Source organism: Salvelinus namaycush, chromosome 38 (assembly GCF_016432855.1).
Source record: "Salvelinus namaycush isolate Seneca chromosome 38, SaNama_1.0, whole genome shotgun sequence".
Taxonomy (NCBI): Eukaryota; Metazoa; Chordata; class Actinopteri; order Salmoniformes; family Salmonidae; genus Salvelinus; species Salvelinus namaycush.
Window position 1 is genome coordinate 6,029,123 of NC_052344.1, and position 13,637 is coordinate 6,042,759.

General features: G+C 43.7%; 2 protein-coding genes across 3 annotated transcripts; both read right to left on the reverse strand.

Annotated features, from left to right (window-relative positions):
• Positions 1-1,166: 1,166 nt before the first annotated feature.
• On the reverse strand, positions 1,167-6,478 carry LOC120032124 (HMG box-containing protein 1-like). The gene is made up of 11 exons (XM_038978066.1): positions 6,439-6,478; positions 5,279-5,471; positions 4,789-4,996; positions 4,501-4,636; positions 4,080-4,191; positions 2,959-3,071; positions 2,609-2,765; positions 2,353-2,497; positions 1,912-2,175; positions 1,623-1,764; positions 1,167-1,424 (listed from the first exon to the last, which is right to left on the reverse strand). The coding sequence occupies exons 2-11, from the start codon at positions 5,442-5,444 to the stop codon at positions 1,407-1,409; spliced, it is 1,461 nt and encodes a 486-aa protein (XP_038833994.1). The 5' UTR covers positions 5,445-5,471; positions 6,439-6,478; the 3' UTR covers positions 1,167-1,406.
• Positions 6,479-6,851: 373 nt separating this feature from the next.
• Positions 6,852-13,499, reverse strand: LOC120032250 (cAMP-dependent protein kinase type II-beta regulatory subunit-like). 2 transcript variants are annotated; one of them, XM_038978253.1, is made up of 11 exons: positions 12,938-13,499; positions 12,314-12,349; positions 11,749-11,804; positions 11,381-11,464; positions 11,157-11,263; positions 10,454-10,607; positions 10,009-10,110; positions 9,424-9,498; positions 9,277-9,345; positions 8,750-8,894; positions 6,852-8,581 (listed from the first exon to the last, which is right to left on the reverse strand). In XM_038978253.1, the coding sequence occupies exons 1-11, from the start codon at positions 13,215-13,217 to the stop codon at positions 8,445-8,447; spliced, it is 1,245 nt and encodes a 414-aa protein (XP_038834181.1). In that variant the 5' UTR covers positions 13,218-13,499; the 3' UTR covers positions 6,852-8,444. The 2 variants fall into 2 exon arrangements, with proteins under 2 accessions (XP_038834181.1, XP_038834182.1); XM_038978254.1 differs by lacking the exon at positions 11,381-11,464.
• Positions 13,500-13,637: the final 138 nt, after the last annotated feature.

A 13,637-nucleotide genomic window follows, 5' to 3' on the forward strand; every position in this document is an offset into this window, starting at 1 on the left:
GAAAGTCAAAGTCAACAATGTAACTAATGTAACAAACACCAAAAGGTTGTTTTTGAGTGTAGTTTTCCTTTTAAGTGCCTATGGGGTAGGTGTCCATTTGGAATTACAGCAATAATTAAGGTTAAGCACATATCCCACTCCTCCCTCCCTTCCCCTCTGAATGTACAAAGTGAAAATAGTAATAATAGAATAAAATAGCAATAATATATCAAGTTATACAAATATAGGCATAAGAACAATCGGAAGCATTTTTGAGTTCCCTAGACTGATCTCTGGTTGAAAAATAGACATTTAGTTTTCACCTCCCCTTTCCCTACTCTACAGCAACACAGGGGCTCATGTTTTTCAAGCTATAAGGTATGAAATTACCTGAAATTAATCAAAATGATTTAAAAAGAATACATTCTTGCTTTGGAAGATTAAGGCAAGTCGGACATTAAAAATATATCTTATGTTCAAGCACAGTTAGTATATTATATATACAGTTGGAGTCGGAAGTTTACATACACTTAGATTGGCGTTATTAAAACTTGTTTTTCAAACACTCGACACATTTCTTGCTAACAAACTATAGTTTTGGCAAGTCGGTTAGGACATCTACTTTGTGCATGACACAAGTCATTTTTTCCAACAATTGTTTACAGACAGATTATTTGAATTATAATACACTATCACAATTCCAGTGGGTCAGAAGTTAAATTTTCAAAAAATGATGTCATGGCTTTAGAAGCTTCTGATAGGCTAATTGACATAATTTGAGTCAATTGGAGGTGTACCTGTGGATGTATTTCAAGGCCTACCTTCAAACTCAGTGCCTCTTTGCTTGACGTCATGGAAAAATCAAAAGAAATTAGCCAAGACCTCAGAAACAAAATTGTAGGCCTCCACAAGTCTGGTTCATCCTTGAGCAATTTCCAAACGCCTGAAGGTACCACGTTCATCTGTACAAACAATAGTATGCAAGTATAAACACAATGGGACCACGCAGCCGGCATACCGCTCAGGAAGGAGACACATTCTGATAAGCAAAATAACCTGTCTGTAAACAATTGTTGGAACAATTACTTGTGTCATGCACCAAGTAGATGTCCTAACCGACTTGCCAAAACTATAGTTTGTTGACAAGAAATTTGTGGAGTGGTTGAAAAACGAGTTTTAATGACTCCAACCTAAGTGTATGTAAACTTCCGACTTCAACTGTATCTGGCTAAGGTGTATGTAAACTTCAGACTTCATCTGTACATCTATATACGTATCTAAAGTGTGTGTGTATGTGCGTGCGCGTGCGTCTTCCGTGTGCTGCCTCCCCCCCATACACCCCTCTTCCAAGTTTGTCCTCCCCTCCATCGCCTCCCTCTCTTTTCTCCTGTCATCTGCCTCATCCCGCTCTCGTGTGTCTGCGTCTCTTAGTTCCCCTGGGAACCCTGTAACGGAGAACAAGATGAAGAGAGAGGAAAGGTTAGGAACAGTTCCAAGGGGCTGATATTAAAATGAACACCATGCAAGAGGCTTCATCGGATGTGTGTGTGTGTGTGTTGTGTGTGTGTGTGTGTGTGTGTGTGTGTGTGTGTGTGTGTGTGTGTGTGTGTGTGTGTGTGTGTGTGTGTGTGTGCTCTCCTCACTGAGTTGGTTCTCTTGCGTTTCCAGCAGTCAGGGTTGAGTCTCTTCTGCTCGTCAGCCAGAGCCTTGGCCTCTACGGTGTACCTCCTTCTCTCCTCTCCTCGCATCTTCTTCCACTTCTCTCCCAGGATCACACTGATCGCTCTGAGGGCAGCACAAACACACACACACACACACACACACACACACACACACACACACACACACACACAATAATGTGTTATTTTCACTTGATTTTTTTAGTCCAGGGAATTTGGAGATTTCTTTGCACACACAAACGCGCACACACACCTGTTGTCCTTCCCAGGGTACATCTGGGTGTACTCCAACCTGAACTTCTTTGCGAATAGCATGAATGCATTCATTGGCCGCTTGCACTTCGTGGGCGAAGCCCCGCCGGCTGCTCCCGAGTCCTGCTGGCTCTTAATTGGCTCGTTGCGGTGTGTGTCTTGGTCGGGGCTGACGGCGCCCCCGCCGGACTGGGAGGTCCTACGCTGCCGGGCCATGCTGCTCAGAACGTACACCGCCGACGAGTCCAGGGGAGTGAAGTCATAACTGATGTGAAAAACACAGGAACACAAAGAAGAGTCACGCACGGAGATCTGAGAGGCTTTAGCTCAGGGGGACTAACACAGTCTTGAGCCGCGGTTCAAATCCAGCGTGTCACACATGGTTTGTAAAGTACAGAATGGACACTACTACCGCTATTGAACTAATGCGGAGGGGTTTTACCTCCTGAATGTGTCGAACACCAGGGAGTCGTCAGTGTGGACGGCATCTCTGTGTCCAGGAGGCAGACACACATCACCCACCATCACATCATAGCACGGGATCCCATACTGCACCACAGTCAGACTGGGGTAGAACGACGACCAGCCTGGCACAGGAACACACACACACACACGTTAGAAAAACACATGTTACACCTTATACTTTACATACGTTACACACACATCACACACATTACACACACACCCAGGCCTCCGACCTTTGTTTCTGACGTAGAACGGGTGGTCCGGCTGACACTCAGCGGACAGAAGCCACTCCCCACAGGCACCTGGGTCAAAGGTCAGCTTGAGGACGGACTGGCCGAACGCCCGGCTCTCTGTGTGGGACACCAGCCTCAGGCCCTCACGACCATAGCCCTGAGGACAAGACACAACAGGGTTAGTGATGGGGAACTGTACTCACAAGGGGCTCACAGGGAGATAAGAGATGATAGGAGACCATATTAAAGAATTTCAGTTCATCTGTGTTACTCAGGAACACATCAGTCCACTGAGCTAGGCATTATTGTACCTTCAGGGGATGTGATATTGCCTCTAAATGAGTATGTACCTTCAGGGGGTGGGATATAGCCTCTGTCTCATCGTCTGAGTCTTCGTCCGACACCAGTTCCTCAGCATCCTGCCACTCCACACTAGAACCCTTATGGAACTGCAGACGAGTGCCTGAGGACACAGGAAGAAATATATAAAAAACGGATTAATGGTCATTGCACAACAAGGTCAGGCGTTCGGGTCCCAGAAGTGATCACATAGACGTATACAGTCAGTGGCAAGTTTATTAGGTACATCTAGTACCAAGTCGGACCCCCCTTTGCCTCCAGAACATCCTGAACTATTCGGGGCATGGATGGATTCTACAAGGTGTCGGAAACGCTCATTGCTCAATTGGTATCAAGCGATCTAACTTGTACCAGGAAAACATTCCCCACACCAGTACACCACCAGACTGTGCTGTTGACACCAGGCATGATGTGTCCATGGACTCATGCTGCTTATCCTAAATCCTGACTCTGCCATCAGCTTGACACAACAGGAACCCGGGATTCGTCGAGCCAATGTCTTTCCACTCCTCAGTTGTCCAGTATTGTCACGTGCCCACTGGAGCCACTTCTTCTTTAATCTGATAGGAATGGAACACGGTGTGGTCGTCTGCTGCAATAGCCCATCCAGGACAAGGATTGACGCGTTGTGCGTTCTGAGATGCCGTTCTGCACACCACTGTTGTACTGCACCATTATTTGTCTGTTTGCAGGTTACCTGTTAGCTTGGACGATTCTTACCATTCTCCTTCGACCTCTCTCATCAACGAGCAGTTTTCGCCATCAGGACTGCTGCTGATGGGATGGTTGTGTTTGTCGCACCATTCTTGGTAAACCCGAGACACTGTCGAGCTTGAAAAGCCCAGGAGGGCGGACGATTCTGGGATACTGGACCCGCGAGCCTGACACCGACAATCATGCCATGCTCAAAGTCGCTATGCTCACTGGTTCTGCTCATTCTAACGTTCAATAACTGAACAGTAACTGAATGCCTCGATGCCTGTCTGCCTGCTTTACATAGTAAGCCACAGCCACTTGACTTACAGTACTGTCTGTAGGAGCGATCCATTTTCGTGAAAGTGGTGGCGTACCTAATAAATTGGCCGATAAGTGCATATATATATATATGTACCTTTGAGGAAGCAGTGCCAGGCAGTAGGTGGCCAGGAGTGGCTCCAACCCATGTCCTCGTCATCAGACACAGAGGAGTGACAGGACACAGCAGACTCACACTCACTACTGACCTGTAGAGATGAGAGAGACCAGAGGGGATTATCACTAAAGCAGGATCAATTAGTTAGCTAGATAACTTTCACTTATATTCTCAAACAACTCCATATTTCCTAATTCATGGGGAAAGACGATTGACTTCAAATTGTATAATTGTGTGTGTGTGTGTGTGTGTATGTGTGTGCGTGTGTGTGCGTGTGTGTGCGTGTGTGTGTGTGTGTGTGTGTGTGTGTGTGTGTTCTCAGTAAAAGCAGTGCTGTGCGTTTGCTGCACTGGTCCAGGGTTGCAACCTGGTGGATGTAGTGTAGCATAACAGATCTTACCCTGACTCGCCTGCTGCGCTCCCTGTGTTGGCCTCTAGAGGGCAGGCTGTTGGAGGTCAGGGGAGGCCGGGTGTGGGGAGGCCGGGCATAGGAATGGAGGTTACTACTGGTGCCAAAGATGTGGATGGGAGTTGACCTGGGGTAGTTAGAAATGGACAGTTATGAAGTATTAAAATGTGTGTGTGTGTGTGTGTGTGTGTGTGTGTGTGTGTGTGTGTGTGTGTGTGTGTGTGTGTGTGTGTGTGTGTGTGTGTGTGTGTGTGTGTGTGGTACAGTAACATCCCTTACCTGACGACCTGAGTGGAGCCCTGTAGCAAGGGACTCTGGGGGCCCGTGGCAATGTGAGCTAGCTGTGTGAGCCAGTGTGTGTCCGGGGGCCCGGCCGTGTGAGTGTGTGTGTGTCCGTCACGTTCCTGATGGGACACCCTCGCCCCCACCTGAAACACAACGGGTGCTGTCTGGTCCTCCTCCACCTCCTCCAGCTCCGGGAGGTCATCTAAGGGGAAATTATAGAAATGGAATAACTAGGTTGATCAGAGTTCCTTTAAGGGGTTAAATATGTAAATAGAACAGCTAGAATGAACAGAGATCTAAAAGCATGATGTTTCACAGTAAATCAGGAATGACGTATTTGCATCACTCTGCTTAATGATGTACAAAAGGTGCTTTACAATTTAAAAGTATGGTAATGACTTACCATTACATTTACCTGTATAAAGCGTAGCCTACATTACACATCTTTAATCACATCATAAACATGACATTAGCTTATGATTACCGTATTCCATGTGGCTGTCACTGGTGCGGCATCCGGGGGAGGAGAGCAGGTGTTCTTCACACTGGAGAAGGTCCAATCCCTGGTCTCTACCTGCCTCTGGCCCTGACCCTGTGATATCCAACATAGTACTGCTGCCGCTCAGAGGACTCTTAACTTCCCACACCATGTTATAATGCTTCTTTAGGTCATCTTACTGGACACAAACATACACACACCATTCATTCATTAACGTTTTATTAACAAAGTTATTGAATGTGAACACAATATGTTTGACTAGGGTGACCACATTTAAAATACCCAAATGCGGGACAACAGGATGATTTTACGGGACATTCGCGGGACAGTGTTCCCTGGTGTACAACATTGGAAAGGGGTGAGATGAGGAAGGGAAAGGGTGGGGGGCTGAGGTGACTGTTCTTATGCAGAACCAATTACGCCTTTGCCTTTTGTCAACATTTGTTTTGGAAATTGAGAGCAACTATCACAAAACAATAAAGACTCATATAATTGTATAAACAACGTAGACAGAACTTTTTCCTTTCGATTTCTCAACAGCGTCATGTCATGCAGGCCTTGTTTATAAACGTTCAGGAAATCGCGCATGCTCATTTGAGCTCATTCATTCAATACCGTGAACTGACGATAACTCACTCCTCCCATAAGTTTAAAATCACGAAAATATCTCATAAATAGTTATACCCGCCATTGACAGCAAACTTTATTACTGCCGAGTGATTTGGTTTACAACGAAATACTTACATAGTAATACACGATCCCATTGATTTGGCAAACGCAACCTAATTTGGCCAACGCTTTGTCAAAATACAGAAGTGTCGAGCTGACAGAAATTGGACCTTGTGCTATATGCAGAAGTAGAAAAGAGTAAAACATGTCACGAGGAGCAAATGTCAATATTTGTATACAATGAAATGAAAGAATGAAAGAGCCTATGCATTCGTCTCTTGCTCAAGCTGGTTAAGAAAACTAAACGCCAACAATGCACATTGTATGCGATCTGACATGTCATTCGAAACTGAAGGAGGCAATGTCAAATTCACCTTTTTCCTATCTGTCTGTAATATTCTGCTATTTATTTCTTCATTTCATTGGATTAAACCCTTTGTCTACTGTATTTCTAATAAACTTTCTTTGCAACTCACCAAAACAGTCGCCATCAACGAGAAGTGAGAGATAAATATTATTCTTTTTAGCAAATATTATTGGTGGCTTCAGACGTCAATCTATGGCTTCTCTCTTGTTAATTGGTTATTCACTGAGTAAATACACCCTCGTATTTGTTTGCGCTGTTCCTTTTGGCTGTAATCCATGTCCCTCAACTCTTAGATGGCTCTAATTGGGCGACTTCAATCAACCAGTGCAACTAGCTATTGTAGTTTTTATACTGTATGAGGTTTGTTTACAGTTTTGACTACAATTTCAGGGACTGGCAGACAAAGACAGTCAAAAATAAAGGCACAGACTGTCTTTGATAAAAGGTTTTTAAACATGCATGCATTTGCTGTTTGCGTTTACATTTGTAATATACACAACAGTAAAATATGCAAATGGTCAATTATTTATACAAAACATAAGTTTATTGCAATGGAAATTCAAATAACAGTTAAGATGCTGAAAATACTCAGGAAATTAGGTGTATTGTAACAACATTACAAGAACAATGGGAAACTGCAAATCAAGTGCGGGAGTGGACCCTTAAAAAATATTAAATTAAAACAAATCTGTTTTTACACACAGAACACTGACATTAACACCATGAAACAAGGAATGTCAGATACCTGTTGTTGGCATAGGTAATTATGTGCAGAGGTAGGCAAGATAAATCCTTTCAGTTAACTGATAAAACTGGTTTAGAGATTTACTTGCATTGGAGGATGAACATCTATCTGACAATGTATTGGCAGGTTAAAATAATGACACTTATGAAATCTCTGGTTCAAAAAGGCAAATACGGTACTAAGCTATTAAGGAGAGCAGTGCATGAATTACAAAAACAAAGATTTTCTTTTTTAGCAGACTGGACCAAAGAAACTATGTACCAAACGTAGGTCTAGCAGCAATATGCAAAATACTAAGAGAATTTCCCTATCTGATATTTCCCTTATGAAAACAGCTCTCCAAAACACCCACTGATACATCAGAAATCACCTGGGAAAAGACACTATGTCAAAGAAACATCCTCTGACAACGTATTAACAGCTTATAAGACAATAACTAGTACAAAAATGAAGTAAGCAACACAGTCCATGAATTAATTGGTTCTGTCTAGACCAACTTCACATATGGATTTGTCAGGAAATACTGCCTTTTTAGCTACTGAGCACCAAGTTGTGTCAATGTGATTTAACAAAAATAATACACCTCAGTTTAAGTTTAACAAATTATATGCTACTAATGCTCTTCAACTAGATCATAAATGCTTAACTCAGGACTATAACACTATTACAAACTTCAAGTACAATATGCATTTTTTTCAATTTAATCAAAAATAAGTTGACAACTGCAAATAAAAGGTACACTGAAATATACCACTACCTGCTCTATGTTGCTTTTTCGTTCTGTTTTCATATGACATAATTGTCCAGACTAAAATGTTACTCTAAAAAGTAGCTAATACATCTGGGAGATTAGAAACAAGTGGATTCTTATTTCATTCTGAATTCACATGCTTGGTGGTAACATTTATGGGCAACAAAAAACATATTTTTAAAAGTGTTTTTCCGTGAGGGAAGGTTAAATGCTGGACAATAGATGACTCCAATGTCTCATTTTGAATCAAAAGCCGTAACGTGGTTGATCTATTAGACAAACCTGATAGAAGTGTGTCTTAATATGTACCATTTGGATATAAGGCCCAGGAATGAATCGGAAGGTCATTAACAAAACACCACTATGTTCGTGTTTCATACAAAATACTAAAACTATACAAATGGGATTCATCTCATATGAAGTCTGAGTTTGCAGTATGAACAAACCTCTAACCTCTAACCTTGCTAATACTGTAATATAAACACAGTGGGTGATGTGTGTTAAAGCAAACTGATAATAAAGCAGATCAGTACCAGGGGTATTTGGCCCCTCAGGAGAGTCTAGGAGTCCCTTGTTATAAAAACATCACGTCTCAGCTGTCTATGCCGAGTGTACTCGATCACGCGGTGTCGTTGTCGTGAATGTCGGCGTTACTTCCGAACAGCGCGGCCAGCTGCTCGTCGTAGTTGACGATGTTCCTCTTCATGATGTCCATGCAGGGGCCCAGCAGACGCTCAAACGCCTGCACGTCCATCACTAGAACACACAAACACCACACACAGACAAAAAACACAAGGACAACCACATCAGCTGAAGCTAACGTAGCAAGGCTATTGGATATCATCTAGACTAGAGAGCATGAGCATTGAGATCATTCCTGGAGTGCGGCGCTCCTCCAGCTGATTGCGGTCATTAGCTACTTACCTAGACACTTGACGTTTCCTACAGCGTACGCTGAAGCAGCCCGGGGCTTGTTGGTGACCAGAGCCAGCTCTCCAAAGTACTGTCCCCTGGTGCACATGGCAATCTCTACCTCCTCTTCCACCCCTTCTCCCTCCTCCTTTTTCAACTGGGGGGACAGACAGTCAGACAATACAAGACATATAGTGGTATCCATAGGACAAACAGTACTAATGACATGCTCGGTAACCGTGCTTTCAGCTCATTTTAACCTGTTAACACTAACTCCAGACATATTAAAACGTGCGGGGCGGCAGTTAGCCTAGTGGTTAGAGCGTTGGACTAGTAACCGAAAGGTTGCAAGATCGAATCCCCGAGCCGACAACGTAAAAATCTGTCATTCTGCCCCTGAACAAGACAGTTAACCCACTGTTCCTAGGCCGTCATTGAAAATAAGAATTTGTTCTTAACTGACTTGCCTCGTTAAATAAAGGTTCAATAAATGTGCATGAATACGTATCAACAGTTCCAGAAGCATAGACTAGCCTTACCTTGCTCGTATTCATCGTTATTCGCACTTGACCAGATTCTACTATGTAGAAACAGTTAGCTGTGGCCCCCTGGAAGCACAGCAACAGTTAGTTTTACATTTTACATGGACTTTCTCCAAATACAGGGATAATGAGAGCGAGAATTACCTGAGCTATAATCTGTTCTCCATCCGTGTAGGTCTTGGAGGATAGAACATCCACCACACACATCCTCTCAGAGACCTGTCAGGACAAGAGAGAACAGTTGTGGTAGCTGTTATAATGCTCTACAGATGGATAAACACAGCTTGTACTGTAGTTATAGGTGCTTATGGTGTACATCATTATGCATTGTATATACTATAGAATGCAACGTGTTAGAACTGTGCTATTGATGCATTATTAAGGGCCTGTAAGTAAGCACTTCACTGTGAGGTCTACACCGGTTGTATTCGTCGCATGTGACAAATACAATTTGATTATCAAGAGTGTCACTCAGTCAGAATCACTCTGAGATGTTCCAGGTTTGCATGGAATAATCCCAAATTAGTAGTTCCGACTTGTTCTCCAGGAGCTGATTATTATTCAATCAAATAATGGTCATTTATTTGACAATCCCTTAAAAATGGCACGCAGTTGTCAATGGTTTTAGCGGAGCTAGGGGTCTCTTTGCCCCTCCAGCAGGCAAATCGAACATTCTGCACCTCACTGAGAGGTTTGTTGATAACAACCTATAGAGATCACAGTTGTTACCTGTAGGGATGTGAGCAGGGGCAGGGACTCTATGAAAGCCTCGTACATCTTCCTCTTCTTGTGGTTGTTCTTTACTATGATCCTCCTGAACATCAGTCGGTCCTGGAGTACATACAACATCACAGGCCTCAGATCATTTCAACCAAACACCACATTACATGGTTTACTCCAGTAACCAAGTTGTTTCAACACTCAAGTCAGTTTCACCGTTTTGTCCCGTAATGGTTAAGATTATGATCTCAAGTGAGTCGGCTGATGCCTTCAGACAACTAAGGCGTGTTGGCATGTTTTGCTTTAGGCATCACTTCTGTAATTCACTCCACAATCTACCGGGGGGCATAGCCTACCATTCAAACCTACAGTACGTAACAGCCTACCTACACGTCCTCACATCCATATCAGCTACAGTGCAATCCGCTGGTTCACCCTAAAGCCTTCAACCTACCATGCACCAGAGGGCTCCCGCAGAGGTGGCGATGATGGTGGCTGCCCTGGGGGTGTTGTACATCAGGGCCAGTTCGCCAAAACTGCCCTGGTTGTCATAGGAACCCACCACACGCTCCACTCTGTCTGCTTTCATCAGGATGTCAAAGGTCCCTCTGGGATAGAAGGCAACATCATAATGATAAATTCATTCATCTAATAAATATTTATTACATGGGAAAATCTTATATATCGCACCCAACTCTGGCCAATAGTAGTGCATAATACAGGAAATAGGATGTGATTCCAGACCCATCGTCGCCAGTATTTTTTAAAACCTTTATTTAACTAGGCAAGTCAATGATGGCTTACACCGGCCAAACCCGGACGACGCTGGGCCAATTGTGCGCCGCCCTATGGGACTCCCAATCCCGGCCGGTTGTGGCTACTGCCTGGATTCGAACCAGGGTGTCTGTAGTGACGCCTCTACCACTGAGATGCAGTGCCTTAGACCGCTGCGCCACTCGGGAGCAGCGTCTCAGAGTAGGAGTGCTGATCTAGGATCTGTCCATCTAATTACATTCATTATGATCTAAAAATACAAAACTGATCCTAGAACAGCCCTTCTACTCTGAGACGCTTTGTGGATATGGGCCCCGGTCTCAAAAAGTGTTGTATAGACTGTCTAGTCTGTTTACAATGTCTCGATGAATCTGAAGTCCTACCTTTCGATAACATAGAAGTTGTCCCCATCGTCATCCTGGTCTATAATGTGTTCGCCAGCCTCCACTGGCATCTCAAACATTGCATCTAGTACCTGGGACATCTGCTCCTGTTAACACAGAGATATTTCAGTGACACGGCACACAGCAGCATCCATATACAATATTTGTTGACTTTTCCTCAATGCATTTGTTCAACCTAGTCTTTCCACCCCACTTCACTTTACCGGGTCTAGGTTTTTGAACAGCAGAATGTCTTTGCAGGCCTCCTGTAGTCTGTGCCTCTGCTCGTCGGTTTTAGGATGGGTGATCTTTTAGAGAGCCGAGCAGAGCCATAATTAGCATGGATTATTATAGCTACTGTATCAGGTTCATGTACAGAGTGAAGACAGTCATCTAATCTCCTTCCCACCCTGTTTCACTCAGCATCTGACTTCTTATGCCGAAATGTTCTTTTGTTCCTGATAAATACACAAACGTTCAACCTAAACCAGTTTTGATCGACAATGGTTTGCAGTGGTCCAGCGGCATCACATCATTAGCTAACTTGAGGTTAAAGGTCAACCCCATAGTGATGAAGGTTAAGTGTTCTTACCCTGGGCTCTTTGTCCTCCTCCTCCTCATCATCAGGGTTGAACGCTTCAGCACACACTGTGGAGAGGAACAAGAGTCATCACATTACACTTGAGTGCCTCCTTCAGGTTTCACTCAGGATTCCAAGAGTGATTCCAACCACACCAAACCCAGGAGGTCACAATCTGCAGTGTAATCCATTTCACCCAGCATTGTTTACGCCTGTAATGTCTAAAGGTGAACATGCTTGAACTCTAGACTGCTCCTGATACTTGAGTACTGTGTGCATTGAAAACCCTCTGGCTAGCAGACAGACGTTTGTGTGATCCTGCTACAGTACAATTAACATATGTGATAGTGATGACAGCAGCAATTGCTGCTCCGACTGGATCAATAGTCCCAGCCACAGAGAGGATATCATTACGCCCATCAAACACACACTTCAGATTTCATTTCCTGCCACTATCTGTAGAAAACACTGGAAAAGTGAGTACTTTTGTGGATGCAAAATACAAGGGACAACCAAACCAGAGTTCTTTAACTTCACTATTGTTAGATGACATAGCTAGAATATAAAACCTTCTTACCTGAAGACCTTCTCAAGAATCTGTTGATCACTGGAGCTAATAAAACAAAGTTACATGAAGATTAGATGTATTCTACTGGGATATAACCATGCAACAAGGTTCTGGCTTAACAGATAGAGCGTTCTGATCTAAAATCACCGTTGATTGTTTTTAGCTAACGTTAGCAAGCTAACACGGAATGAATCTAGCTAGCTGACGCTACTGATGCTCACACAGGTCAGGATAGCCACTGACACTTTCAGAAACATCATTCCACTCTGCACTGGCCAAAGTAAACAATAGGGGTTATTCAAGGTTTTGGGATGGTAACTAGATAGCCATTTCCCTTCGAGACGTGATTGTGAGTTCAATTGCCTTTTCTTGGCCTGGCATCTGTTACCCAGAAGTACAATTATCGCGAAAGTTGTCACTTCCCCCTGTCCACGAGGGATTCATGGTAAAATGGGCAGTAGCTAACGTCAGCTGGGCTGACTACTATAGCTATAGTATAGTAGTAGCAAACCGTTAGTGAGCGTGACTTTCTCAGTTTCTGCTACCGTAACGTCGTTAGCTAGTTAGCTATCAGGGTTAGCAGCACCACACAGGCAGTATTGACTTTTCTAGCAGAACGGTGAGGTTAGCTACCTACGAATTCCTCCTCGTCGTCATCTTCTTCTTCATTTTCCGAATCGATTTGCATTGCCTCCTCGGCAAAATTGACCGCCCTTCCACTGCTAACATTACCACCAGGTCGACCGTTAGCCGAATTTCGGGCATTGTCAAAGGCGGATCCTCTCTGATTCTCCTTCAGTTGGATGAAATACTGCAAGGCAAAGTCCAGAAGGTCTCCTGGTTGATTCCTCAACACTTCCACTGTAAAGCTTTGCAACAGCTCCGTCAGTCCGTCTGGGATTTCAATACTCATTTCTAATCGGTTTTAAGAGTCAGGCAAATATAAATACTCAAAATAAAAAATAATATTCCAGCTCAGGCTTGCAAGGGTTGACAGCTCACTTGAAAAATAATTCCACAGACACAGCCTTTTGTTACAAATGTTGTTGACGTTACACCCATTCTCAATTTCTGTTCATCTGTAGCTAGCTATAGCTTGCTAATTTAGCTACCGCCTTTTGATGAAATCCGAATGAAAATGGCAGTAAAAATGCTAGCTAGCTAGCTCGCATCATTTTGCTGCTGGCTTCAGGAAACCCACGCATGTGACCCAGGTATCCATGACAACCACCCATCTAGAGATTGCGCACGCAGAATCATAGAAATAGAACAGTGAGCAGATCAGTCGCCACTCCATCTCATCGGAGGATCGTTTTACCAGACAGTACCGAAT

Coding starts and splice junctions, on each gene's coding strand:
- LOC120032124 (XM_038978066.1), bottom strand. CDS start 5,444: ATGGTGTGGGAAGTTAAGAGTCCTCTGAGCGGCAGCAGTACTATGTTG. Junction 4,637..4,788: donor GGCTCCACTCAGGTCGTCAG/GTAAGGGATGTT, acceptor TAACTACCCCAG/GTCAACTCCCATCCACATCT. Junction 2,176..2,352: donor GTGTTCGACACATTCAGGAG/GTAAAACCCCTC, acceptor TTTTCACATCAG/TTATGACTTCACTCCCCTGG.
- LOC120032250 (XM_038978253.1), bottom strand. CDS start 13,217: ATGAGTATTGAAATCCCAGACGGACTGACGGAGCTGTTGCAAAGCTTT. Junction 12,350..12,937: donor CGACGAGGAGGAATTCGTAG/GTAGCTAACCTC, acceptor TTGTTTTATTAG/CTCCAGTGATCAACAGATTC. Junction 10,608..11,156: donor AACTTCTATGTTATCGAAAG/GTAGGACTTCAG, acceptor CTTCTATCCCAG/AGGGACCTTTGACATCCTGA.